This window comes from Talpa occidentalis, unplaced genomic scaffold, assembly GCF_014898055.3.
Source record: "Talpa occidentalis isolate TD23 unplaced genomic scaffold, MPIMG_talOcc4v2.1 talOcc4.7, whole genome shotgun sequence".
Classification (NCBI taxonomy): Eukaryota; Metazoa; Chordata; class Mammalia; order Eulipotyphla; family Talpidae; genus Talpa; species Talpa occidentalis.
In genome coordinates, this window is record NW_023605083.1 from 22035046 (window position 1) to 22060309 (window position 25264).

General features: G+C 38.4%; 1 protein-coding gene and 1 long non-coding RNA gene across 5 annotated transcripts in view; one reads left to right on the top strand and one right to left on the bottom strand.

Moving 5' to 3' along the window:
- LOC129144871 (uncharacterized) overlaps positions 1-18661 on the top strand; it is an 81167-nt gene extending 62506 nt beyond the window's left edge. Inside the window, exon 5 of the long non-coding RNA XR_008549647.1 lies at positions 18520-18661. This is a non-coding gene — a long non-coding RNA (uncharacterized LOC129144871). The remainder of the gene's footprint in view (positions 1-18519) is intronic.
- Positions 1-25264, bottom strand: part of IL33 (interleukin 33) — a 46943-nt gene that overhangs the window by 6275 nt on the left and 15404 nt on the right. For 3 of the 4 annotated variants that reach the window (XM_054689306.1, XM_054689305.1, XM_037493901.2), the window contains 3 exons: positions 11737-11826; positions 7884-7994; positions 7200-7352 (listed from right to left, as the gene is read on the bottom strand). In XM_054689306.1, coding sequence (XP_054545281.1) covers positions 7200-7352; positions 7884-7994; positions 11737-11815 — 343 coding nt within the window. In that variant the 5' untranslated portion in view covers positions 11816-11826. Of the gene's footprint in view, positions 1-7199; positions 7353-7883; positions 7995-11736; positions 11827-19578; positions 19595-25264 lie in introns of those variants that run through there. The other variant, XM_037493902.2, reaches the window with a different exon arrangement.

A 25264-nucleotide genomic window follows, 5' to 3' on the forward strand; every position in this document is an offset into this window, starting at 1 on the left:
CACCCCCGCCCCCTAAAAGTGTCTCTGGTTCATAGTTTTTTGTTGATTTTGATTTTCACTTTCTTATAGTTATTCATTTTCCTGGTCCTTATTTAAGTTTTCTAGATTCCTGCTATGAGTGAGACCATCCGGTATTTTTCTTTTTCTTTTTGGCTTATTTCGCTGAGCATGATCCCTTCCAGCGCCATCCATTGCTGCAAATTGCATGTGTTTTATTTTTGAATGCTGAGTAATATTCCATGGTATATATGTACCACATCTTCTTGATCAGTCATCTATTTTGGCATTTGGGTTGTTTCAAAGCTTAGCTATTGTAAACAGTGCTGCTATAAACATAGGGGTGCAGGTGTTCTTGGAATGATGATGTGTTCTGTGTCCTTTGGTTAAATACCTAGGAGTGGAATTGCTGGATCATATGGAAGCTCTATGTTTAGTAGGTCCAGAAATCTCCATACAGCTTTCCACAGTGGTTGGACCAGTTTGCACTCCCACCAACAGTGCAGAAGAGTTCCTTTTTCTCCACACCCTCGCCAACATTTGTTGTTGCTAGTTTTTTTAATATGTGCCATTCTCACTGGTGTAAGATGGTATCTCATGGTAGTTTTGATTTGCATTTCCTGATGACAAGTGATGTTGAACATTTTTCATATGCCTGTTGGCCATTTGCATTTCCTCTTCAGAGAAGTTCTTTTTAGCTCTTCTGCCCATTTTTTGACTGGATTATTTTCTTTGTTGTTGTTGAGTCTCATCAGCTCTTTGCAGATTTTTGTGATCAGTCCTTTATCATTAGTGTTGGGTGCAAAAATGTTCTCCCAGTGGTGGGTTTCTCTTTGTTTTTATTATTGACTCTTTTGCTGTGCAAAGCTCTTTAATTTGATGTAGTCCCAGCTGTTTATCTTTGCCTTCACTATCACTGCTTTGGGTGATGTGTCTGTAAAGATGTCTTTGATGTGCAAATCACGTAGTGTTTCGCCTATATTTCCTTCTATATATTTTATGGTTTCAGGTCTTATGTCTAGTTCTTTAATTCCATTTTGAGTTGATTTTTGTGTATGGTGTGAGGTGGTGGTCAAGCTTCATTCTTTTGCATGTAGCGACCCAGTTTTCCCAGCACCATTTATTGAACAAACTTTCTTTGCTCCAATGCATATTCTTTGCTCCTTTGTCAAAGATTAGTTGACCATAAATCTGTGGGTTTATTTCTGGATTTTCTATTCGATTCCATTGGTCTGTATGTCTGTTCTTGTTCCAATACCATGCAGTTTTGATGATTATGGCTTTGTAGTATAGTTTGAAGTCTGGGAGTGTGATGCCTCCATTCCCTTCTTTTTTTTCAGGAGAGCTTTGGCTATTCGGGGTTTTTGGTGATTCCATATGAATTTCATCAATAATTGTTCTATTTCTTTGAAGAATGACATTGAAATTTTGATTGGAATAGCATTGAATCTGTATATTGCTTTGGTAGGATGGCCATTTTAATAATGTTTATTCTTCCAATCCATGAGCAGGGGACGTCTCTCCATTTCTTTGTGTCTTCTTCTATTTCTTTTAACAGTGTTTTATAGTTTTCTTTGTATAGGTCCTTTACCTCTTTTGTTAGATTTATTCCCAAATATTTGATTTTTTTTGTTTCAATAACAAAAGGGATGGTCTTTTTGATTTCTTCTTCTTCAGATTTATTGTTTGTGTATAGGAAGGCTACTGACTTTTGCGTGTTGATTTTGTATCCTGCCACTTTACTGAACTGATTGATGAGTTGAATTAGTTTTTCTGTGGAGTTTTTGGGGTTCTCTATGTATAATATCATATCGTCTGCAAATAGTGATAGTTTGACTTCTTCTTTTCCTATTTGGATTCCTTGGATGTCTTTCTCTTGTCTTATTGCCCTGGCTAGGACTTCCAGTATTATATTGAAAAGCAATGGTGAGAGTGGACATCCTTGTCTTGTTCCAGATCTTAATGGATTGCTTTCAGCTTTTCACCATTGAGAATGATACTGGCTGTTGGCTTGTCATAGATGGCCTTTATGATGTTGAGGTATGTTCCTTGTATCCCCAGAATTTCAAGGGCTTTTATCATGAATGGGTGTTGCACTTTGTCGAAAGCTTTCTCAGCATCTATTGATATTATCATATGGTTTTTATATTTCTTTTTGTTGATGTGTTGGATAACGTTGATTGATTTTCGGATGTTAAACCATCCTTGTGCCCTGGAATGAATCCAACTTGGTCGTGGTGAATTATCTTATGGATACATTGTTGGATTCTGATAGCTAAAATTTTATTGAGGATTTTTGCATCAGTGTTCATTAGGGAGATTGGCCTGTAGTTTTCCTTTTTTGTGTTGTCCTTGTTCGGTTTTGGTATTAGTGTAATGTTGGCTTCATAAAACGTGTTTGGTATTGTCCCTTCCTTCTCAATTTTTTGGAAGAGTTTGTGAAGGATAGGCACTAATTCGTCTCTGAATGTTTGGTAGAATTCATTTGTAAATCCATCAGGTCCTGGGCTTTTGTTTTTGGGGAGGTTTTTGATTACCATTTCAATTTCGCTAATTGTAATTGGTCTGTTTAGGTGTTCTATTTCTTCTTTATCTAGCTTTGGGTGATTGTAGAGTTGTAGGAATTTGTCCATCTCCTCTAGATTGTTAAACTTGTTTCCATATAACTGTTCATAGTAGTTACTGATTATTCTTTTGATTTCTGCTGTGTCCGTGTGATTTCTCCTCTTTCATTGATGATCCTGTTTATTTGCTTTCTCCCTTTTTTCCTTTGTGAGCCTGGCTAGGGGTTTGTCTATTTTATTGATTTTTTCAAAAAACCAGCTCTTGGTTTCATTGATCTTTTGGATTGTTTTTTTAGTTTCAATTTCATTTATTTCTGCTTTGGTTTTTATTATTTCTTTTCTTCTACTGGTTTTGGGTTTTTTGTTGTTCTTTTTCTAGATCTTTGAGCTTCGAGATGAGGTTGTTTCTTTGCGTTCTTTCTTGTTTCTTGATGTGAGCTTCTATTGCTATATATTTTCCTCTTATTACTGCTTTTGCTGCATCCCATACATTAGGATATTAGTGTCCTCCTTGTCGTTCAATTCAAAAAATTTTTAATTTCTTCTTTGATCTCCTCATTAGTCCAATGGTCTTCCAGTAGTGTGGTTTTAATCTCCATGAGGTAGGAAAGTTCCTTGCCTTCTTTTTATGGTTTATTTCTAGTTTGATGCCTTCATGGTCAGAAAAGATGGTTGATATGATTTCAATCTTGGTGTATCTGTTGATGTTTGTCTTGTGCCCCAGTATGTGATCGATCCTGGAGAATGATCCGTGTGCGCTTGAGAAAAATGTGTACTCCGTTTTTTTGGGGTTTAGTGTTCTATAGATGTCTGTTAAGCCTAATTGCTCTAGGTCCTTATTTAGAGCTTTGGTTTCTTTACTTATTTTTTGTCTTGTTGATCTATCCATTGTTGATAGTGGTGTGTTGAAGTCTCCCACTACGTATGTGTTTTCTCTGATGTCTGTTTTCAGAGAGGACAACAGTTGTCTGATATATTTTGGTGCTCCTTCGTTTGGTGAGTATATGTTAATGAGTGTTATTTCTTCTTGAAGTATTGTCCCCTTGATCATAATGTAGTGACCATTGGGGTCTCTTTTTATCTTTTTGAGTTTGAAATCTGTTTTATCTGATATAAGTATAGCTGTTCCTGCTTTCTTTTTTGGTCCATTTGCTTGTAGGATTGTTTTCCATCCTTTAACTTTGAGCCTATTTTTATCTTTTGTAGCTAAATGTGTTTCCTGGAGACAGCAAAAGGTTGGGTTTTGTTTCTTAATCCAGGCTGCCACTCTGTGTCTTTTTATTGAAGAGTTTAGTCCATTTACATTTAGAGTTAATATTGATATGTTAACATCTGTATTTGCCATTGTGTTTGTCTTTCCTTTGATTTTATTTATTTATTCTTTTAATAACTTTTTTTTTTTTTTTGGCTTTCTTTCATTGTTATTCGTCCCTCTGAGGTTCTGGCTTTAGGACTCCTTGTAGTATTTTTTGAGTGGGGGTTTAGTTGCAATGAAATTCCGGAGTTCTGTTTGTCTGGGAAGGTCCATATTCTTTCTTCAAAGAGGAAGGAGAGCTTTGCGGGATAGAGTATTCTTGGTTGGCATCTGTTTTCTTGGAGTCTGTTGACTATGTCCCTCCACTCTCTCCTTGCCCGTAGTGTTTCTTCAGAGAAGTCTGATGTCAGCCTGATTGGTTTTCCTTTGAATGTTATCTGTTTCTTCCCTCTTGCCAGCTTCATTATTTTTTCCTTGTCCTGGATTCTTGGGAGCTTTACTATTATGTGTCTTGCTGTATTTTTCCTTTCGTCGTGGAAGTTTGGTGTTCTTCTTGCTTCTTGTATATCAATTTCAGCTCCTTCTTCACATTTGGAAGTTCTCTTCAATTATCTCTTTGAATATTTTCTCTGTTCCTACATCTCTCTCCTCTCCTTCTGGTATTCCTATAACTCTTATATTTCCTTTCCTCATGGAGTCAGATAGTTCCCGAAGTCTTTCTTCGTTCTTTTTCCTTCGTACTTCTCTTTCCTTTTCTGTTTTCGTTCTTTTTATTTCTGTGTCTTCAAGATTACTTATTCGTTCTTCCATTTCATCTATTCTGCTTTCATTGCTTTTCCCAGAATTCTTTAGTTCTTCCATTAATTCTTTGATCTCCTGCATTTCTTTTACTTCCCTCTTTAGGGACTCAATTTCTTTCTTCTGACCATTGTTTTCCCTCTCTAGGGACTCAATTGCATTCTTCTGATCGTTGATTATTTTTCCCTTATCATTGTTTTCCTTTATGACTTCTGTCAGTTTTTTAATCACGGCAATTTTAAATTATCTTTCTGGAAGGCTCAGAAATTCTTCCAAGTTATTGTCTTTGCAATCTGGGGGCTGGCTTTCTTTTTGTGGTGTGCTTTTTCTCTGGAGAGTTGCTAGGTTGCGTGTGGTTCTTCTCCTCCCTACTGTCTGTTTTCTAATTTGCCGTATGCGTTGGGACACTGTGTTGTTGGGACTGGCCGGCATCTTGGGTGGGCTTCTCTGTTCCCCTCTGGTTCTTCCAGGAGTCATCTGTCAGTTTCAAGCAGCCTTTAATGGAGAAAGGTCCCTGTTCTAAAATGCCGATGTGGGGACACACTCCCCTGTGCGCCTGGTCTGCCCCGGCGGTGGGTTCCTGCTCCCCTCTGGGCTTGGACTGCAGGCCAGAGGGGTCTGGCGTGGGCGAACTTCCCCCGCTCACCTCTGGCTCCTGAGGAAGCCTTCTGCAGGTAGTCTTTACTGAAGAAATGTCCCTGTTCTAAAATGGTGATGTGGGACACACTCCCTGCGCGTCTGGTCTCAGGCACACTCTTCTGCGCGCCTGGTCTGCCCCGGCTGTGGGTGCTCGCTCTCCCTGTGGGCTCAGACTACTTGTTCGGAAGGAGCCAGGTGTGGGCTAACTCCCCAGCTGGCCACTAGCTCCTTCAGTAGCCTGTGCTGGGGTCAAGTCGCTAGGTGGCGCCAGAGATCTCTCCTGGAGCCCTTGGGGAGCTGATTTTCCACCCCGTGGGACAGGGAGCAGAGTGGGGATGGTAGGGTACACCTCAACGGCTTTGGGGTGCTGTGTCTGCCTTGTGCCCCACCGTCGTGGGGAACCCACGCCCCTAATTTCGTGCCCCGGGTCTCAGTTCCAAAGCCCTCAGTTCCAGGACGCGGGCTGTAGCCCAGATCAGTGGCGCGGGAATGGCGCCTTTTGAATCCCGCTCCCCTGCCTGGGCGCCTTGTTCCTGCTCACTCAGGGAGGGCCTCCGCAGTCTCCCCGCAAGCCTAGGTCGCAGGCGCGGGGACCTGGGCAGCTGCGATCCGGTCTGGATCCGCGCCACTTTCCGCGCAAGCTTACCGGGCGGCCGGGGCTGTGTGCTGGTGCTGGTCTCCTCCTGGGGGGCGGGGCTCTCTTTAATGGCGCCTGGAGCTCACCTCCGCGGCGGATCCTGCAGGGTTCGCCTCAGCTCCCGTTCACGGGGTGTGGTGGCTGCAATAGTTCCTTTCCACTCACAGTCCCGCTTGCTGTGTCCGTTTTTCTTGTTGGCTGTTTTGGTTTGTTGTTTCCCTCCTCTCTGCCGGTCGGAGAGTGCCGACTTTGTGGGCGGGGGAGGGGAGCAGGGTTCTGCGCTTCCCTCCCTTCTCGTCCTCTTTTATGGCAACTTTCTTCTTCGGGCAGTTTGCTGGAGTCGTCCGTTTATCTTCCGTGTCCCAGTTCTCACTGGGACCTGCCGCTTTTCCTCCCTATTAACTTTTTTTAATGGGAGATCTTACTCGCAGCGTCTCCTCGCCGCCATGTTGCTCCGCCCTCTTCGATTTATTTATTTTTATACAAGAACCGGGGTACAGGCCAGATGCGCACGAGGGTGAGAAGATTCACCAGAGACAGAGTGGGGAACAGAACAGGCAGACTGACCGAACTACACTGCTGAGGGGAGCAGCGGGCGAGACAGGAGAGGTCTGCCGTGCTGTGTGGGTATCTCTGCAGCTGGATTGTATCGAACTGGCACTGCAGAGACTGTGGACAGCTTCACAGTGCTGTGCTCAACCGCCTGTGCCACCAGGGAGGCCCAATTCCTATACTTAATAAGAAATTTTAGTATCCTTCTGGGAACTAAGACATTCCATCAGGAATAATGTTTGAAATATCAACATGCAATTCCTGGTCAAGTTTTATTAATAATTATCTTGTCACTTCTTGATAGTAATCATCAACCAAACTTTCTATGCACATGTAGGTGATACAATATAAGATTATTTTAACCACTATTTAAAATGTTTCAGTTGAAATTATATTTAAAGATCTAACTATTCTTTTCTTTCACTATCAAAATGTTGAACTTTGGGGGAATAATGTGTTTTTTTTCTCCCAAAGGATAATGTATTTCATCAATTATAATGTATAAAGTTTTCTAATTCATAGCATACATTTCAAAATAATGATGATGTGCTAATCACAGAGTGCACATGCACTATTCCAGCAGGTACCTTGTTCCTAATCTGGGTGCCAGTAAATGGGCACATCAGTTGCAAATGAATACTAGTTTCCAATACACAAGAAGATGTAGACTTGGGGCTACTTTCTGGAGTAGCACTGGCCAGGATTCTGTGTCTTATATCCCTCCTTCTTCCTACCCCACCTCTGTGGCCAGTCGTACCTTGGATACTTTGGTAATATGGAACATCAGTTGTTGTGGCACATCTCTGGACCATAGATGTCTCAATGGGGAAGCTCGCAACTGACTTTTTGAGGTGTTTCATCTGCCGATGACAGGTAGTGATTAACAGGTGTTGGTCTTTGTATTTTCCAGCTGCAGAACAGGGGAGAGGGTAGGAGAGTACTGTCAGTCGCCATTCTGTTCAGATCCTGTCGTTGAGGGTCTGAACTGCATGCTGCATGCTGATATGCATCAGACTGAATGCTGATAATGGTGAATGATCCCAAGTCTTCAACCATCCCATGGTTATCTGAAGGGATCAGTAACTCCTGGTACATTTGAACCCCAATAAATACAACCAGTTGAGTCTAGAGGAAGAAAAATAGTCACCCATAGTCTTAATACCCAAAAGGCAGTCATCCACTTTCATTTACTTCCTTTAAATGAAAAAAATATTAACTATTTAAAATATATTTATTTTGTATTCTTTTTCTCAATTAACGTTATAACATAAACATTTCTCCCATGCTAAAAAGCAGTTCGTCATCCTTACTCTTTTCAGGAAGGAAAATTTGGGTGAGAAAAACAAACTCAGATAAATATAGATATACAGATATTTAGATCTGGCAAGTATAAGCAAATATATGCCCACCGTCATTGCCCAGGAAATATAGTTTCTCCTACCTGTTTTTGGTGAAGGCGTTTTGGTGTTCCTCAAATGATACTCCTTTTGTATAGTAAAGCCAGAGCGTAGCTTCATATAGTATCTCTGGCAAACTCCTTTGGCCTTGGGTTCTAAATAATTGAAAAAATTATGATACTGATTCATTCCATTCATCTTTATCCCTTTATCAATCCTGAGTGTAGCAGATCAAGAAAGCAACTAATTGTGTTTCAATTTCAGAGTTTTAGAATTATAATACAAAGTGTATGTGCAAATGTACAAATGTATGTATGTGCATTTACATATACACATGTATTCTTCACATTAATTGTATTGCATTTTATATATGTTTTTATATGTGTGTATATGTGTATGTGTATATGTATATATGTATCTCCCAACAGGGACTAGAGTAGCACCTCACAATCAAAGATTAATGAATCCTTTTAAAGTGAAACATAGGAAGCATAGGAAAAATGAAATAAAGAGCTCATGTTGGTTCAGGTAAGGATTTAACTGTGGGGTGAGTTTAAGTTATATTTTGCTGCCAAATGAGTTACTGTGAGTAACTTGAGGTCTTCAGAAAATAAATTGATTTTCAAAATTCCATGTAAGGGTGACTGGACCTTCATCTAACATGCCTAGTCAAGGGGAAACTCTTATGATATCATGAAATCCATAATCTTTTCTACTTATGTAGAATATCCTTTTAATAATTTTGAAGTGACATCTATAGCCTATAAAGGTTATTGATATTTAAAATAGCTGCATCTACTAGGTGTCCACAGTGACCCAAGCACTGTGCTAATAATTTTATATAGTATTTTATTTAATCCTTCACAGTAATCTTGCAAGGTAGGTTTTATTCTCTTATCTGAGATTCTTAGAAGTTACGACATTTGCCCAAGATTACAGGTCTGGTAAGAAGTGGTGATTCACAGGGGTCTAATATTGAAGCTATTAATTCCATCTACCTCCATCTAAGAAAATATTATGCTGCACTTTTAGGGTAGGCACTAACAAAATGCAAGTTCATATAAATCATTGAAACAATAAAGTTAATTATCTAGAAATTCTTCATTTAGCCAGAGAAAAAAATTAATCTCAAAATGAAAAAGTAAATGTACTACTTGGAAATCATAAGGAGCCTTTCAGAGTCAAATAGATAGTTGTAATACTTGAGTATAGAATCTTAACTTTCAATATTATAGTAAGTTGTCAAGTAATTTACACAGTAAATTTTCACAGTAATCCGGAGAATGAAAATAATTACTGTGACTTTTAGACCTCTTCTGTGATTTCTTTTTATTCTCTAGATTTGCTTTTTTCATATGCCTTTCAAAGTCAAGTGGAATAAAATTTCATTAACTGCTATTTTGAATCATATATATCTTTACTCCAGTTCAGATGAGCATCTACCTTTAAGTATTTTCAACTGTCTCAATAGGGCAAGACCACTTAATCATACTCACATCCACCTGGAACTTCCCCTATACCATTACTTCACAATTTGGAAATATTAACTATGGTATCTCACATTTATATATGCATTTATAGTTACAAAGGTAATCTACAAAGCTATGCCAGAGCCAGAATTGAACTTGGCCTCCTGACAACTAATTTAATATAATACCATATTGTGTCTTCAGAGCTAAAAGGCATAAGACAATACCATAAGCATGCTTATTCTTTATATGCTTATGTAATGATGGGCATGTGATGATGTGTAGTTTACATCCCATGGGGATAATATTGACCAGTATGGATAATATTGAGAATGGACTCTGTGGGCAGCAGGAGGTGACTCTTGAGTAATTGGCAGTGAGGGCCAAGATACTGAGGTAGTATTGTGGATGCAGAAAAAAGTTAGGAGCTGGGCCTCCCCTGGTGGCTCAGCAGTTGAGTGCTGGGCTGCAAAGCTGCCCACAGCCTCTGCAGTGCTGGTTCGATCCCCTGCCGCCGGCGAGGGTCCCACATAGTGTGACAGACTTCTCCTGCCACGCCCGCTGCTCCCCTCAGCAGTGTATCGTCAGTCTGCCCGTTCTGTTCCCCGCTCTGGCTCTGGTGAATTCTCTCACCCTCCCGCGCTTCTGACTGTACAGAGTGCTTGTATAAATAAATAAATAAATCTTTAAAAAAAAAAAGTTAGGTGCTAAAGGTATCAATGTAGGGACTAGCATCTAATGGGAAAACAATGGGTACAATTCACGGGGGTGCATGACTGCATTTGAAGTATTGAAATACTTTGCATTTGGAGAATTTGGAAGAAGGTATGCCTTGTTGCTCAGAACAGCTGAAGGTGTAGTGTGAAAGTTGTGTTTGCAAAGTACAAAACTTGACTGGCCTTAGAGACTCTGTAGGAGAAAGTGCTATTTTGTGGTCAGAGGGCCAGTTCATGTTTACATAAGGGCTACTGCCACTTCTGTCTCCATCCTGCGTACTGCCTGAGGGCAGTGTCTTTTTATGACTTTTAAGAAAATTCTCAGAAAATTTCAACATTGCAACAACATGATGAAATCTCTGACATTTCCAAGGGAGTAATAGGAAGTGGTCCAAAGTTTTTCTGTACTTCTGTCACTGTGAGAGCCAAACATCTGTTTTTCCAAAATCTCTCCTCAATGCTTAATAACCTTGACCTCTCTGTGGCATTTATCTATACTGTCAAAGAAGAAGCACATACATCTTTGACTTCTTCTTCTCTTGTCATGTCATCAGTATCTTTAGATTCTTGTTTCTCTCTGGCCAATCCATATCTATATTTCTCTTAGCTTTTTCTCCTCTGCTTGCTTAAAAAATGTTGGTGTTCCTCAGGATTTTTTCCTTTACCTTTTCCTCTCACTCTAGCCTCTCTTTCTGGGCAATCATACCTGCTGCAATGATTTCAGTCATCTCTTTATATGATGACAATTCCTCAACTCTAACTCTATCTTTGGTCTCTCTCCTGCACTTTATATTTGTTGCTCCCTCTCCACAGAGCATTATTATTTCAGCTACCTCAATTCATCTCTATGTCTATGTACAGTCTCCTGAATCTTAACATTCTTACTTTGATGATTTATATCTACCCCAAATATTATAAAAGACTTCATCTTTCTCTACCCCTAATATATTCTTCCTGATTTAGCTATCTTGAAAAATAGGTCTATTATCTGTTACTGTCTATCTAATTCTAATCTTGTTGCTCTCTCCATTATCAACAGTTGCAAATTAACACTCCAAAAATCTTAATATATATTTGTTGAATAAAACTGGATTACTTTAAAGCATTGTAAGTCTGGGAAAAAAGTTTTTTGTGATTTGGTGGTAGGAGGAGTGGAAAGAGAAGAGATTGATATGAAGAGCTATAATTATGTTTATTGCTATTAGCAGGTTTATATTGTCCTGCAGTGTATCAAGTAAGCAGAGTTGGCTATATAAATAAAGTTTAAAACCAGAGTCTGCTATATTGCACATTTGTGAGTCATCCCTTTAATCTCAGCTTTTGTATCCTTTTTTTGAAAAAAGATTTATTTATTTATGCATACAAGAACTGGAGCACAGGCCAGAGGTGTGGGGGTAAGAAGACCCACCAGAGACAGAGTGGGGAACAGAACAGGCCAACTGACTGAAATACCCTGCTGAGAGGGAGCAGCAGGTGAGTCAGGAGAGGCACATGCTGTGCCATGAGGGTAAGCTCCCTGGCCAGATAGGGATCGAACTTGTGCTGCAGTTGCTGGAGATAGTTTCATAGGTTGTGTCTTAACCCCTTGCACCACCAGGGAGACCCCAGCTTTTGTATTCTTAATAGTTTTTATAAAGCAGCATATATGAGCATTGGAATAATAATAGATAAAAATAGTGGGTAGTGTATAAAACAAATGTTTAAACTCTTACTTCTGAGAGTAGTATTGATTGTTGAACTGTTCATCCTTGCTTGGGAAATTTTGGTGGTTAAGCACTTTTTTGACTTCATTTTTCAGGCTTCTGTTGGATTGAAATAAAATATTAATTTAGTTGTCTTGACTTGAAAACAACAGAGCAACTGATCATCTCAACATAAAATTGATAACAAGATGCTAGATCTGGGCCTGGAAAAGTAGAAGTAAAAATGGAATATCATGCTGTACCAGAACTCAGCGAAACATTCAAAAATTAGTGAGGTTGTGTCAAAAGGACACATGAGTACACTTGAAAGGTCTCCTGCTGGTGAAATTTGGCATGATTTGAGCATAAAAAGCATAATGTCATAATTGACTATAATTGTTAATTGCAGAAAATTCCATAGTCTTTCAGTATGGTGCTGCAACCTATCTTCATTGCCAGAAATTCTAGCAGTTGTAATATGGTTTGTGGAATTGTTACAGGGCAGGGAGAGGTATACCCCAGACCCCCCCAAAACCTGCCTGATCTAAATGGGTTCTGCCGTCCGCCGCATTGTGGGGTGCCAGATTTGTTACAGGGCAGGGAGAGGGGCAATCCAAACCCCGCAAACCTGCCTATTCTTTATGGGTTCTGCCATCTACCACATCAACACAAAACATATGAGACTTTAATGGGAAGGAATTTTAATACAACTAAGAAACAGGACAGGAAAGGCAAAGAATTTAGTTTCTAAATCAAGCACCCAAAGTTACCCATCCCCTCGTGGGTAAAACTCCATCCAAGTGGGATTGGCCCAGAGCAAGGCCCCAAAGCCTGCCACAAGTCTAAAGCATCTTCCAGTGGGGACCCACAAAAAAGGGTCAGAAACAACCAGACAAGCCCAGAAGGAAAAGAGCAAAATCAAAATCAAGATAAAAGCTGCCATTGTCACCTCCCCACGGGTCTCACCCACATCTGTGTCACCCAGTCCACGACCAAAAGGCAAGCACAGTTTCTTCACATGTCTCTCCATTCCATGTGCCTCCTCCAGATCTCCTCTTGGCCCTCCATCCTGCTTCCTTCCTTCCTCAGTCTCCTCTACAGCTGCTTCTCTCTCTGCTCAGCTCCACCCTCCTTTTGGGTGGGGCAGGAAACCTGGAAACTCCCCCTTTCCTGGGACCACCCTGTTACAGAATGAGCAGGACTTCTCCAGTATTAAACTCTTTCTGACGTCACCTGAAGTTTTATTAATAGGTATTGCTACTTTTATTAAACCATCCCCTCCAAATTATCCTCGGAGCTTTCTGGAAACTGGGAAGGGTGATTATCATTTCAATCTCTTATGAACTTCAAGTTCTTGGTTTAGAGGACTCATTGGAAGATAAATTTCATTCAACTATATTTTTTTTCCCCAAGACAACCCCAAATAGGCTGAAATTCTAAATTCAATTGTCTAGGTGGAACTAGAATTATATGCAACTATCCTATATACTGTGGGTGCCACCAACAAAATTCTTCAATGGTGGGAGTTCTCATCTGCCCCACCATTGAAGAATTTTCCCAAGGGTCTAAATATTATTTTCACAGAATTTGAAAACCTCACATTGATCCTTATCTTCTTCAGAGGAGAAGAATAAAAATTCTCCCATTCTTATTGATCAAGAACACTTAGAAGCAGAGAACCTTACACATCATTTCACTAACCCCCTAACTCTACAGTTGAGTAGGCAGGGTTATGAAAGCAGAACAGAGACCAGAATCTAGTCTTCTGACTTCCATCTTTATGCCAGAGCTCCCCTACCCTGTCTTCTCTACCCACCTCACTCTAACCCTTGCCAAATATGGGAAGAGAATAATCACAACTGGAAATTTAAATTCAAATGCTCAGCCAGTTGTCCACCTTCTTTGAAATAATAAATTTCTGAATATGGTCGTTACTTTGTAACCAAAATACATGGAATAGTGCTGTTCAGTAACCTTATTGTAGATAATGTTTAAATTATACAGAAAATAGTTTAAATAGCATGCACATAGTAGGTGTGAGATAACACTTTACTAATAACATGCAGTTTGCCTTGTTGGATTTGTTTGTTTGTTTTTTTCCCTTTCATCTACAATTCTTTATGTCCCAGGGAAAAAAATCTGAACATAGAAAAGTTCTGGACTTAAAAAAAAAAAAAAGAAAAAAAAGACACATTTTCAAATAAACCTGGGAAATACTTTGTTTTAGTTCCCACTTCTTGGAAAGTCAGAACTCACATTAGTGTAATAAAGGTGTTGATAGTCCTTTGAAGAATGATAAGTGCTTTTGTTTAATTAATTATTTTCAGTAATTATTTGATCTTGTAACCTCCAATCTGTAAATAGCCCCAGGAGAATTTGAGAGGACACATTCAGAGGAACTCTAGTTTATACCAACATTAGCTTTCAGAGACAAGAAACTGAAGGTAAACAGGTAAACAAGAAACTGAAATATCATGTTTATAATGGTGTCATGAAGAAAGTCAGCTGCTGTTGTAAAGAATCACATAAATCAAAATCATAATCCGAAAAAATATTCCAATTCTATTCTGAAAACAAGGCAATTTCTTTGAACAATCTATAAATATTTTAACCAAAAAATATGATCATTTTCCAGTCTTAAAATATACTCTTTACTCTCCTATTTTTAAATCAGAAATGTTTCAGAACATATGGCAGCATATATGCCAGTGGTTCTTTTTTTCTGCTTTTTTTAATTACATGAAAAATATTCTCGCACACTGGTTACAACACTCACCTAAATTATAAAAGTGATGGGCTGGTCTCAATTGGTGAAGTTTCCTGTTGTCAACATTTGGTCGTTGTTAATCAGTTACATTCCAACTCTAGTTATATATACACACTCACTTGGATTAAGCAACAGTTGGTGACAACGTTTGATGAATAAAGCAATGCAAATAGAGCTTGTGAATGGGTTAGAATACGTGGAAGCATATCTTATTCTCAGCCAAGTCCTAAATAGCTTTTAGATTATTTTAGCTGTAGCATTTTTGATGACTTATGCTTAATCATTAATTTTAATAAAACCTCTGGCATGGATTCTAGATAGTGTTTATTACTCAATATTGAGCATATAAGGACACAGATTATTTAACTCTCTTTTTCTACAGATAGTTGAAAACTTTTACGCAACTTTCTTGCAGGTTGTAAAAATGATACATGTGCACTTAGAAAATGTATAAATGACAGGAAAGTATATATTCTGTAGATCCTGACATTCTTTTTCCAATGCAGGAATACTATGCATGTCTATTTTTATATAAAAATTGAATTATAGGGGCCTCCTCTGGTGGCGCAAGTGGTTAAGCACCACACTGTGAAGCTGTCTGCAGCCTCTGCAGCGCAAGTTTGATCCAGGCCAGCTGACGAGGGTCCCACATGACTCAGCAGACCTCTCTTGTCTTGCCCGCTGCCCCCCTCAGCAGTATATTCCGTCAGTCTGCCTGTTCTGTTCCCCGCTCTGTCTATGGTGAATTCTCTCACCCTCCCGCACATCTGGCCTGTACCCTGGTTCTTGTGTAAATGAATAAATAAATCTTAAAAAAAATTGAATTATTGTGCAAATATTTTGTAATCTGCTTTTTTTTTCCATTTTCCAATTAATATTATATCATGAACATTTCCTCATAGGAGAACCATTCTTTTACAGAAAGCATTATTAATAGCATTCAATTGTATAAATATGCTAAAACTAATCTTTTACTGATTAACACTTTGTTTTGTTTTTCTTTCTCTTTTCTTTTCCCAAATATTACCAATGTCGCAATTGATGGGTATGTGTTTTGTGATTCTTGGTATAGAATCTTGGTAAAAATGATAAGTTCATTGGTCACATAAATTTCTAGTAGTGGGACTGATGGATTAAAGAATACAGGCATCTTTTATTTTGATAGACATTACCCAATACTCTTCTGAAATGTTGTATTGATTCCTAATGGTTTTTAAAGATTTATTTATTTATGATTACAAGAACGGGGGTACAGGCCAGAGGTGTGGGAGGTGAGGGGATCCACCAGAGACAGAGTGGGAAATAGAACAGGCAGATTGACTGAAATACACTGCTGTGAAGAGCAGCGGGCCAGTCAGGAGAGGTCTGCTGCGCCATGTGGGTAGTTCCCTGGCCGGGGGTTGAACTCATGCTGCAGAGGCTGTGAACAGCTTCACAGCGTTGCGCTCAACCCCTTACATCACCAGGGAGGTCCTGAGTCCTAATTTTTTTGAAGAATATAGGTTGGGTCTTTTTCTCCACTGACTTAGCGGCAGTGGGTGTCATCATCTTTAAAATGTTTGTCTTTTGAAGAATGGAGGCATTATACTCCCAGACTTCAAACTATACTACAAAAACAGACACACAAACTAATGGAACAGATTCAGCAAATACTGAGTATTCATAATTGATCAGGAACTATGCATTCCCTCAACATTATCTGAGGGGACACTGCATGAAAATTTTCATTTCACTTTATCATGTTATCTATATCTGATCTACTGGAAAATCATTCATTAAATCACTAATCTTTCCTATGTCAGGCAATGCCCTTTGATTAGTAATTTCACTCTTTTAAAAAATATAACCTTTTTCCTATAGTCTCATAATAAAAAAAAGGGAAAAAATGGATACCCTTGATAATGATAAGTTGGCTATTAGTCTTTATTTCCTTATTGTGAATTGTGCTTTCAGAATAAATCTATTAATCAGGTTAATTTCCTGTAAGGAGTTATTAAAATGTAGAGTTTACTAGAAATTTTTATCAAAACGGGTTTTCATTATGGAAAATTTGGAAGATACAGAAAATAGAAAACCCTTGATACCCTAAAAAGTAGTTAACCTCCTTGAATCCCCCATGTCACAAATGATGCTGGATTTGTATTGTTTGTTCTATGGCACAGAGTGCTACCAATAATGGCAGCAATAATAAACACTTGTCTAGTGCTAGGCTAGGAAAGGTGATAGGTATATCATAGTGAACAAAACAACTGTTTCCTGCCCTCCTGGAGTTTACTAGTTTGCTTTCTTTTGTGGGGAAAGATGGTTAGTAAATATCATACAAATAGATAGCTTGTGAATGATGATAAATAAGAATTACTTTGGTGAAGAATCTATAGGAATAGAGTGGTCCCAAGATAGTGTGGTCAGAAAGGGTGACATTTAAGTTGTATACAAAGGGTGCAAGGAACATATGAAAGGGGAGAGGGAGTACCTTCTGGACAGAGAAAACTCCAGAAATCCCATATATTCCAGCAATACCTCTGCTAGGTATTTACCCAAAGAACATAAAAACTCTAATATGGAAAGGCTTATATACATACTCCTATGTTCATGGCAGCACTGTTCACAATTGCCAAGTCAAGGAACCAACCTAAGTGCTCATCAATGGATAAATGGATAAAGAAATTGTGGCATATATACTCAATGGAATACTATTCAGCTGTTTAAAAAGATTTTAAAGGGTTAGGAAAAAGACAAAACTTGCAAGCCTACCACATACCTGAGGCATACATTGGGGGGTGGGAGGGGGCAAGAAAAGTCAAAACAGGGGAAGGAAGAGCACAAGGGACTATGGTGATGGATCATGAGAGCTATGGGGGCGGGAGAGCAACAGGGATGACGCCTGAGGGGAGTCATCAAATAATGTCCAAAAATCAACAACAAAGTAAGAAAATTCATTCATTCATTAATTTAAAAGCAAACAAATAAAAAGATTTCTAAAAGTGCTTTTTGGGGCAAAATGGATGGACTTTGTGGTGATTACATTAAGAGAAATGTCAGAGAATGATACACAGCTATCAGATAAGTAAGTAACCAAAAATAAAAGTAACCAAAAAGCATATACTGGTAAAATACAGCAAAAACAAATCTTAGGCTTAGTGGTTACCAGAGGGAACAGAGGAGAGGGAGAGGGAGATTGGGGAAGAAAGGGACACGGTATTGGCACAGGAGGTTTGGTGGAGGGTGAGTGAAACATGTGCACAAATGAAGGAGTAAAAATGTAATCCCAAAGGTATATAGACATGTAAATGACTAACAGTTTAATAAAAAGGAAGAGAAAGTTTCCCTAAGAACTCATACCATCCCTCCCTTCCTCTCCTATGGACATTTGGCTTGAGTCATAGATTGATTAACCAAACTATTTCCTCTGCCTAGAAGAAATGTTCTACTGGGTCCATGTAAATGGCATGTTGGAACTTTCAGAATAGTAGTGAGTGGGGACTAGGAAGTGATTAAGTTGGGTGAGAAGAATGCTGCTTGTTGTTGCACAAATGTCAACTTCTCCTTTCACATCAAGTTTTCTGATCATCCCTAGATGGAAGTAAAACCACTACACCCAAGAGAGGAGAGGATAGGTGTGAACACTCTCCCCTATCATTCTCTCCCTTTTGTTTCCCTGAAAAATCTCCTAGAATGAAGTCATATAGTGTTACCAAGCTTAGTCATACTCTTATTTCCTTTCCCTTCTACAAGCCACTACCAGTATAGGGGAGTGGGGGAGTGGGGTATGTGTGGCTATCTTTTCCAGTACTCAACATTGGGTTTGTGTGGTCCCATCGTACCCTCATAGATCCTTTGCCTGTGTAGGGGTATTCAAGCTTAACAAAACAGTAAATGGGACTTAAGGCCCAGAAACTCAATTCTGACTTATTCTACCAAAGTTCCCATGAAATAAGAGAAAGAATCAGATGGATTTGATTTCAAATGCTGATTCTGGTACTATTAGCTATGTGGCCTTTGACAAAACTCTTAATCTCTCTGAGCCTCTTTTTTCTCACTTTTAGATGGAGACAATCATACTCAAATACCAGGATCATGGCCATAATCATAAGAAATGTTTGTAAAGCATCTGGCCCACAGAAGATGCCCAAGACACTGTAATAACACCACTGTCATTACCGCTACCACTACTATAAAGAATTTAAAGTAATGCAAACTCCTGGCTGATTTCGTTTGTTCCTTCCATCTTACTATCCATCTCTTCCTTACAAAGCAGTCAGAACAATACTTAAAAACCAAGTCACATCCCATATTACTTAAAATCCTTCTTAGGCTCCCTCCTCATTGTATGTTGAATAAAATCTAAGATCCTTGCCACAGCCTCCAGAATGTAGTCACTCTGGCTTCTGTCCCTTTCCATTCAACCCCATCACATTGTATCCTCCCCATTGCCTATTCTGCTCTACCCATCATAGTTCTCTCAGTTTCCCAAACACTGCAAATTCTGTCCGCTTTCCACAGAGGCTGCACCAACTTGCATGCACTCATGCATGAGTATGCCTTTTTCCTCCACATCCTTACCAACATTTGTTGTTTCGATTCTTTTCGAAACTTTCTTTTACATCCTCAAGTGAATAACACCTAGCATTTGTAAAGCACTTTTATTCTTTCCAACAGTCTAACAGTTTCCCTATATGCAATCTTACTCAATTATTTTTCTTTTTTTAAGGATTTATTTATTTATGTATTCAAGAGCTGGCCTATATGCCAGAGGTGTGGGGAGTGAGAGGATTCACCAGAAGCAGAGTGGGGAGCAGAACAGACAGGTTGACCAAAATATACTGCTGAGGTGAGCGGCGGGCGAGACTGGAGAGGTCTGCTGCGCCACCTGGGTTAGCTCCCTGGCCGGAATTGAACTCATGTTGCACTGACTAGTGATAGCTTGATAGTGCTGTGTCTTTAACCCATACGCCACCAGGGAGGCCCTCCAATTATTTTTCATGAACTAATGCCACCTATGCCCTCCATCTTTTTAGCCTAACTCCCCCACCCAATACCACGTACATTTTAGATCCACTAGACTGATTACTGTTCAATTCACCATGTACTTGCAAGCTCCATACCTTTGCTCAAGCTGTTCCTCTTGCTACAGATGTCTCTTCTTACTTGACTAGGAAGCTTCCATTTAACCTTATAGCCCAATGCTAAAATCTTTGCCTTCCCACAGTCCAGCAGAATTATCTCTTACAAAAAAAAAAAAAAAAGGAATTATCTCTTACCTACTTATCATAGCCAACACTATTTGTTTTCCTATCTCTTCTGCTAAACTGCTAGTTCCTTGAGAGGAAGTGTTGTACCTTAGTCATCTTAGTTTCCCAAGCAACTATCCATAGCAGGCACTCAATAAATATTATGTACTTTTTATCTTTCCTTGTAAAAAAAACCCCACATACTAGGTAAGGAAAATATCATCCATTGGACAAATGCAGAGACTTGTCCAATCACAAAGATCCACTGAGTGGTGAAACTGTAACTGTGGGTTGAACTGTGTGTAATTGATACTACTACATTTTGACCTACCAAATATTGTTACATGATTCAGTCTAATATAGTGTAAATCTTCTTGTTCTGGGGTCAGTGCTTTTTCAAAAATATTTAAAGGAGCTGGCCTTCTGTGGTCTTAGAGTGACCAAACATCTTGAATCATTTAGTTCAATGTGTTTTTCTAGTCCCCTCCAGCACTCCTCTTATCTCACATGTTGGGAGAGCCAGTTGTGTGTTAGGCCAAGTCTTGAGTGGTTTCTGGAAAAGGAGAGATGTAAAGACCTCCCATTACTAAGCTTACAGCCAGAATTTACCCCCTCCCTACAGGTCAGGGCTCTGTTTCTTTCTTTCAAAAATGAAGCAAGTGTATGAAAGCTAGGGCTTTTCTATCCCTTAGATTCTCTTTCCTGTGTTCCTGTACAACTAGTTTAGTCCCTACTTTCCCTCCTTTCTTGGCCTGCTTCTATACCAACAGCTACAACAGACCCTTGCTCACCCAAAAGATGCCATCCTTGAAAAATGCTTCAACCCTGTACCCACATCTGCTTTGCACTAAACTTACAACAGACAGAAAGAGATGGGCATCCAAAAGGGGGAATTCAGTAACCTGGAATCATGTCTTAGTCTGAGGTCCATCTGAAATATAGGTAAGCCATGGATTTGGCTACATTTTTTGTGGGGTTTTCATCTTTATGGATTCAGAGTAATAACTAGAAGAAAGCAATGTATGGGACAAAAATACATAGGCCTTTGGCTTTATTCTAACTCTGATATTTAGAGTTAAATCATTTTTTATTTTAAAAATGTTTTTTAAGTAAAACTGGACAAATAATATACAAATTATAAATATCATAAAATTTCAGAGTATGAAAACTCAATGTGTATGCAGAGTTAAAGTAAACCTAGTGGGTTTCAGGTCTTCCTCCCTACCCTCACTCCCAGCCCCACACCCAGAGCAGAAACTGCTTATCAATACTGGGATTCTGCTTAAAGTTTTCTAGGTAGAAAGGTTATGCTACTAAGGAAACAAGATTAAAAGTTTGAAAATATGGCATGGATTCATGCCACTTAGATTATCTGACTGTGTAAGGAAGAGTGAGATTGACACTCAGTGCATATGCTATCAGTGATGACCTAGCTATTGAGTAGACTTGGCAGCATCATAAGGAGAAAGCATTATACTTTGTGATTAGAAGAGGGAGTTTTCAAACTTTTAAGGGAGTGGACTCCTCTTCTGAAAAAGAACTCTATGAGATTGAAAAAAAATTAATTTAAAAATATAAATATTATTTGCATGTCTGAATGTATGATTATTTGCTCATTATAAATTAATCAGAGACTTTGGTTTTTCAGCATAAAACTGGGTTAGTGCTCTTTACTATAGTTACCATGAACAATCTTCCTAAAAAAATTAAAATGCTGAAAGAAATTTTAAAAAATATTTTCTAACTCATTGTTGAACTGGCATGAATGTAAAAAATGTAATATCCAGAATACTGGGAGACAAGCAAATTGGCTTTTTCCTAAATTCCACTGCCAAATACTAGAGACAGGCTGGACAAATATATTAAATGTAAGTGCCAGGAGATAAACCCAGAATATGCCTATGATGGGGATTCGAGGAAGAAACTGCTGCATAAACCTGGATATTCAAAGGTCTACACTTTTAGTGTAAGGGTAATTGAGAAAAACAATTGCAAGCTGCAGAAGGGAAGAGCTAGGAAATTTGTCTCAACTGTGGCATTTGATGGAAGGAAAATTCTGGAAATTTGTCTCCCTATAAAAATTCATCCCCTACTTTGGTTTGTCATCTGAAATCACACTACCTCTGTGCTTCCAAAAATCTGGAGTAGAGAATTAAATACAAATAAATTTATAAATTTAGGTTGGTAGTGTCTCAAGACAAATGGGAAAAGCAAACACAAATCTTTTTTTTTTTTTCTTTTTTTAAAATAAATTTTATTTTTATATTCCCCATACAATTGCAACCCCCTTATTTTGACCCCAATCCCTCCCCTCCCCCCCACACCCCCAAAGAGTGTCTCTGGTTCATAGTTTTTTGTTGATTTTGATTTTCACTTTCTTATAGTTATTCATTTTCCTGGTCCCTTATTTAAGTTTTCCAGATTCCTGCTATGAGTGAGACCATCCGGTATTAAAAAATAAATCTTTTTAAGAAATGTGTCTAATGTCTTCATTGAGATATAAATAAATAAATAAACTCTAATTGGTTATAATGTGACTCAAGACCATAAAAAAAATACATAAAAACCATTATTCACTAATTTTCTACAACAAATAATAATAAAACATTTTTTGTTTGTATACAAAATGTTTACAGATATTTTAGAAGTATAAAAGGAAATACAACAAGTCTCTAAAACACAGTTCTATAAGTGAAAAATATAATTGTATTATCAACTGAGATGTGAAGAAAAATCTCATGTGATTCTCTATTTTTTTTTTTTTTTTTTTTTGTTCAATGTCAGTAAGATTTATTTTTTTCTCATCAATGTCATAACAAAATCCACTGAACAAAATGATGTGACTCAAGGACCTGCTGTATAAACTAAATACCATCTTGCATTACAGCCCTTTCCATTTTAGATAATTTTAATTATTTTTTTAATTGAAGGGAAGTCCACCTCCTTTTTTTTTTTTTTTTTTTTTACACAGATGTGGGTGAGACCCATGGGGAGGTGACCATGGCAGCTTTTATCTTTTTTTTTTTTTTTTTTTAAATATTAAATTTTATTTTTATATTCCCCCATACAATTGCAAACGCCCCATTCTGACCCCAATCCTTCCCCTCCCACCCCCACCCCCCAAAAAGTGTCTCTGGTTCATAGTTTTTTGTTGATTTTGATTTTCACTTTCTTATATTCATTTTCCTGGTCCCTTATTTAAGTTTTCTAGATTCCTGCTATGAGTGAGACCATCCGGTATTTTTCTTTTTCTTTTTGGCTTATTTCACTGAGCATGATCCCTTCCAGTGCCATCCATGTTGCTGCAAATTGCATGTGTTTATCTTTTTTGAATGCTGAGTAATATTCCATGGTATATATGTACCACATCTTCTTGATCCAGTCATCTATTTTTGGGCATTTGGGTTGTTTCCAAAGCTTAGCTATTGTAAACAGTGCTGCTATAAACATAGGAGTGCAGGTGCTCTTTGGAATTGATGTTTCTGTGTCCTTTGGGTAAATACCTAGGAGTGGAATTGCTGGATCATATGGAAGCTCTATGTTTAGTAGGTCCAGAAATCTCCACACAGCTCTCCATAGTGGTTGGACCAGTTTGCACTCCCACCAACAGTGCACAAGAGTTCCTTTTTCTCCACATCCTCGCCAACATTTGTTGTTGCTAGTTTTTTTAATATGTGCCATTCTCACTGGTGTGAGATGGTATCTCATGGTAGTTTTGATTTGCATTTCCCTGATTACAAGTGATGTTGAACATTTTTTCATATGTCTGTTGGCCATTTGCATTTCCTCCTCAGAGAAGTTTCTTTTTAGCTCTTCTGCCCATTTTTTGACTGGATTATTTTCTTTGTTGTTGCTGAGTCTCATCAGCTCTTTGCAGATTTTTGTGATCAGTCCTTTATCATTAGTGTTGGGTGCAAAAATGTTCTCCCAGTTGGTGGGGTTTCTCTTTGTTTTTGTTATTGTCTCTTTTGCTGTGCAGAAGCTCTTTAATTTGATGTAGTCCCAGCTGTTTATCTTTCTCTTCACTATCACTGCTTTGGGTGATGTGTCTGTAAAGATGTCTTTGATGTGCAAATCCCGTAGTGTTTCGCCTATATTTCCTTCTATGTATTTTATGGTTTCAGGTCTTATGTCTAGTTCTTTAATCCATTTTGAGTTGATTTTTGTGTATGGTGTGAGGTAGTGGTCAAGCTTCATTCTTTTGCATGTAGCAACCCAGTTTTCCCAGCACCATTTATTGAACAAACTTTCTTTGCTCCAATGCATAGTCTTTGCTCCTTTGTCAAAGATTAGTTGACCATAAATCTGTGGGTTTATTTCTGGATTTTCTATTCGATTCCATTGGTCTGTATGTCTGTTCTTGTTCCAATACCATGCAGTTTTGATGATTATGGCTTTGTAGTATAGTTTGAAGTCTGGGAGTGTGATGCCTCCATTTCCTTCTTTTTTTTTCAGTAGAGCTTTGGCTATTCGGGGGTTTTGGTGATTCCATATGAATTTCATCAATAATTGTTCTATTTCTTTGAAGAATGCCATTGAGATTTTGATTGGAATAGCATTGAATCTGTATATTGCTTTTGGTAGGATGGCCATTTTAATAATGTTTATTCTTCCAATCCATGAGCAGGGGATGTCTTTCCATTTCTTTGTGTCTTCTTCTATTTCTTTTAACAGTGGCAAACACAAATCTTATCTTGACCGACTCAGCTGCAGCCCAAGTCACAATGTATTCATACAAAAAAATTTCTCAGGGCATATGAATAGTTTGCAATTAATATCTACAAAACAAACAAGAATACTAGCCACCATGGTGAGAGCCATTGGACAGAACAGACATAAGAAACCAACCCTCAAAAGCTGCATGTGTTAGAATAATCAGAACTGACATATTAAACTGATTCTGTTGGGTAGATTAAAGCAAGATTGAAAACATGAACAAAGGACAAATGAATTTGAAAAATATCCAAATAGAATATCAAAAGATGAAAAATATATTATTGAAATTAAAACTGTGTGGCTTGATTAAACAGCAGATTAGAAGGGGGTTAGTGAACATGAAAATGAATCTGAAGATATTCCTTGCAAATATAGTCCAAACACACATAGAGGTAGGAAATATGAAAAAAAGGTGGCAAGGGACTTAGAGGACAGAAATAAACAGCTTAATGCCTTCAGTGACCTACACTACAATCTTATTTGGCTGGGCTTACGTATGTATGTTGAATCTTGGGCCCCAGAGCCTACAAAATTAACCTCAAATGTTTGCAGAACCATTTAACACCATTAAAAACTGTAGAGCTGGGCTAAAACTTATTGTGCAGATGAGAAAATTGACAATAAGAACAGGTGTTACTCAAAGTCAAGTACGTAGTGAGTCGGTACGTGTTGGAGCCAGGACTTGAAATCAAGTCTCCCAATTTACAGAGCTGTAACTGTTACTGCTCTTTACTCTATCTCTGGCTACTATTTCTTTAAAATATTCAACAACAAAGAAAAAGAAAGTACAGGGATGGCCCAGTTTATCAGGGAACTCTTTGATGCTGTCCTTATATTGCATGAA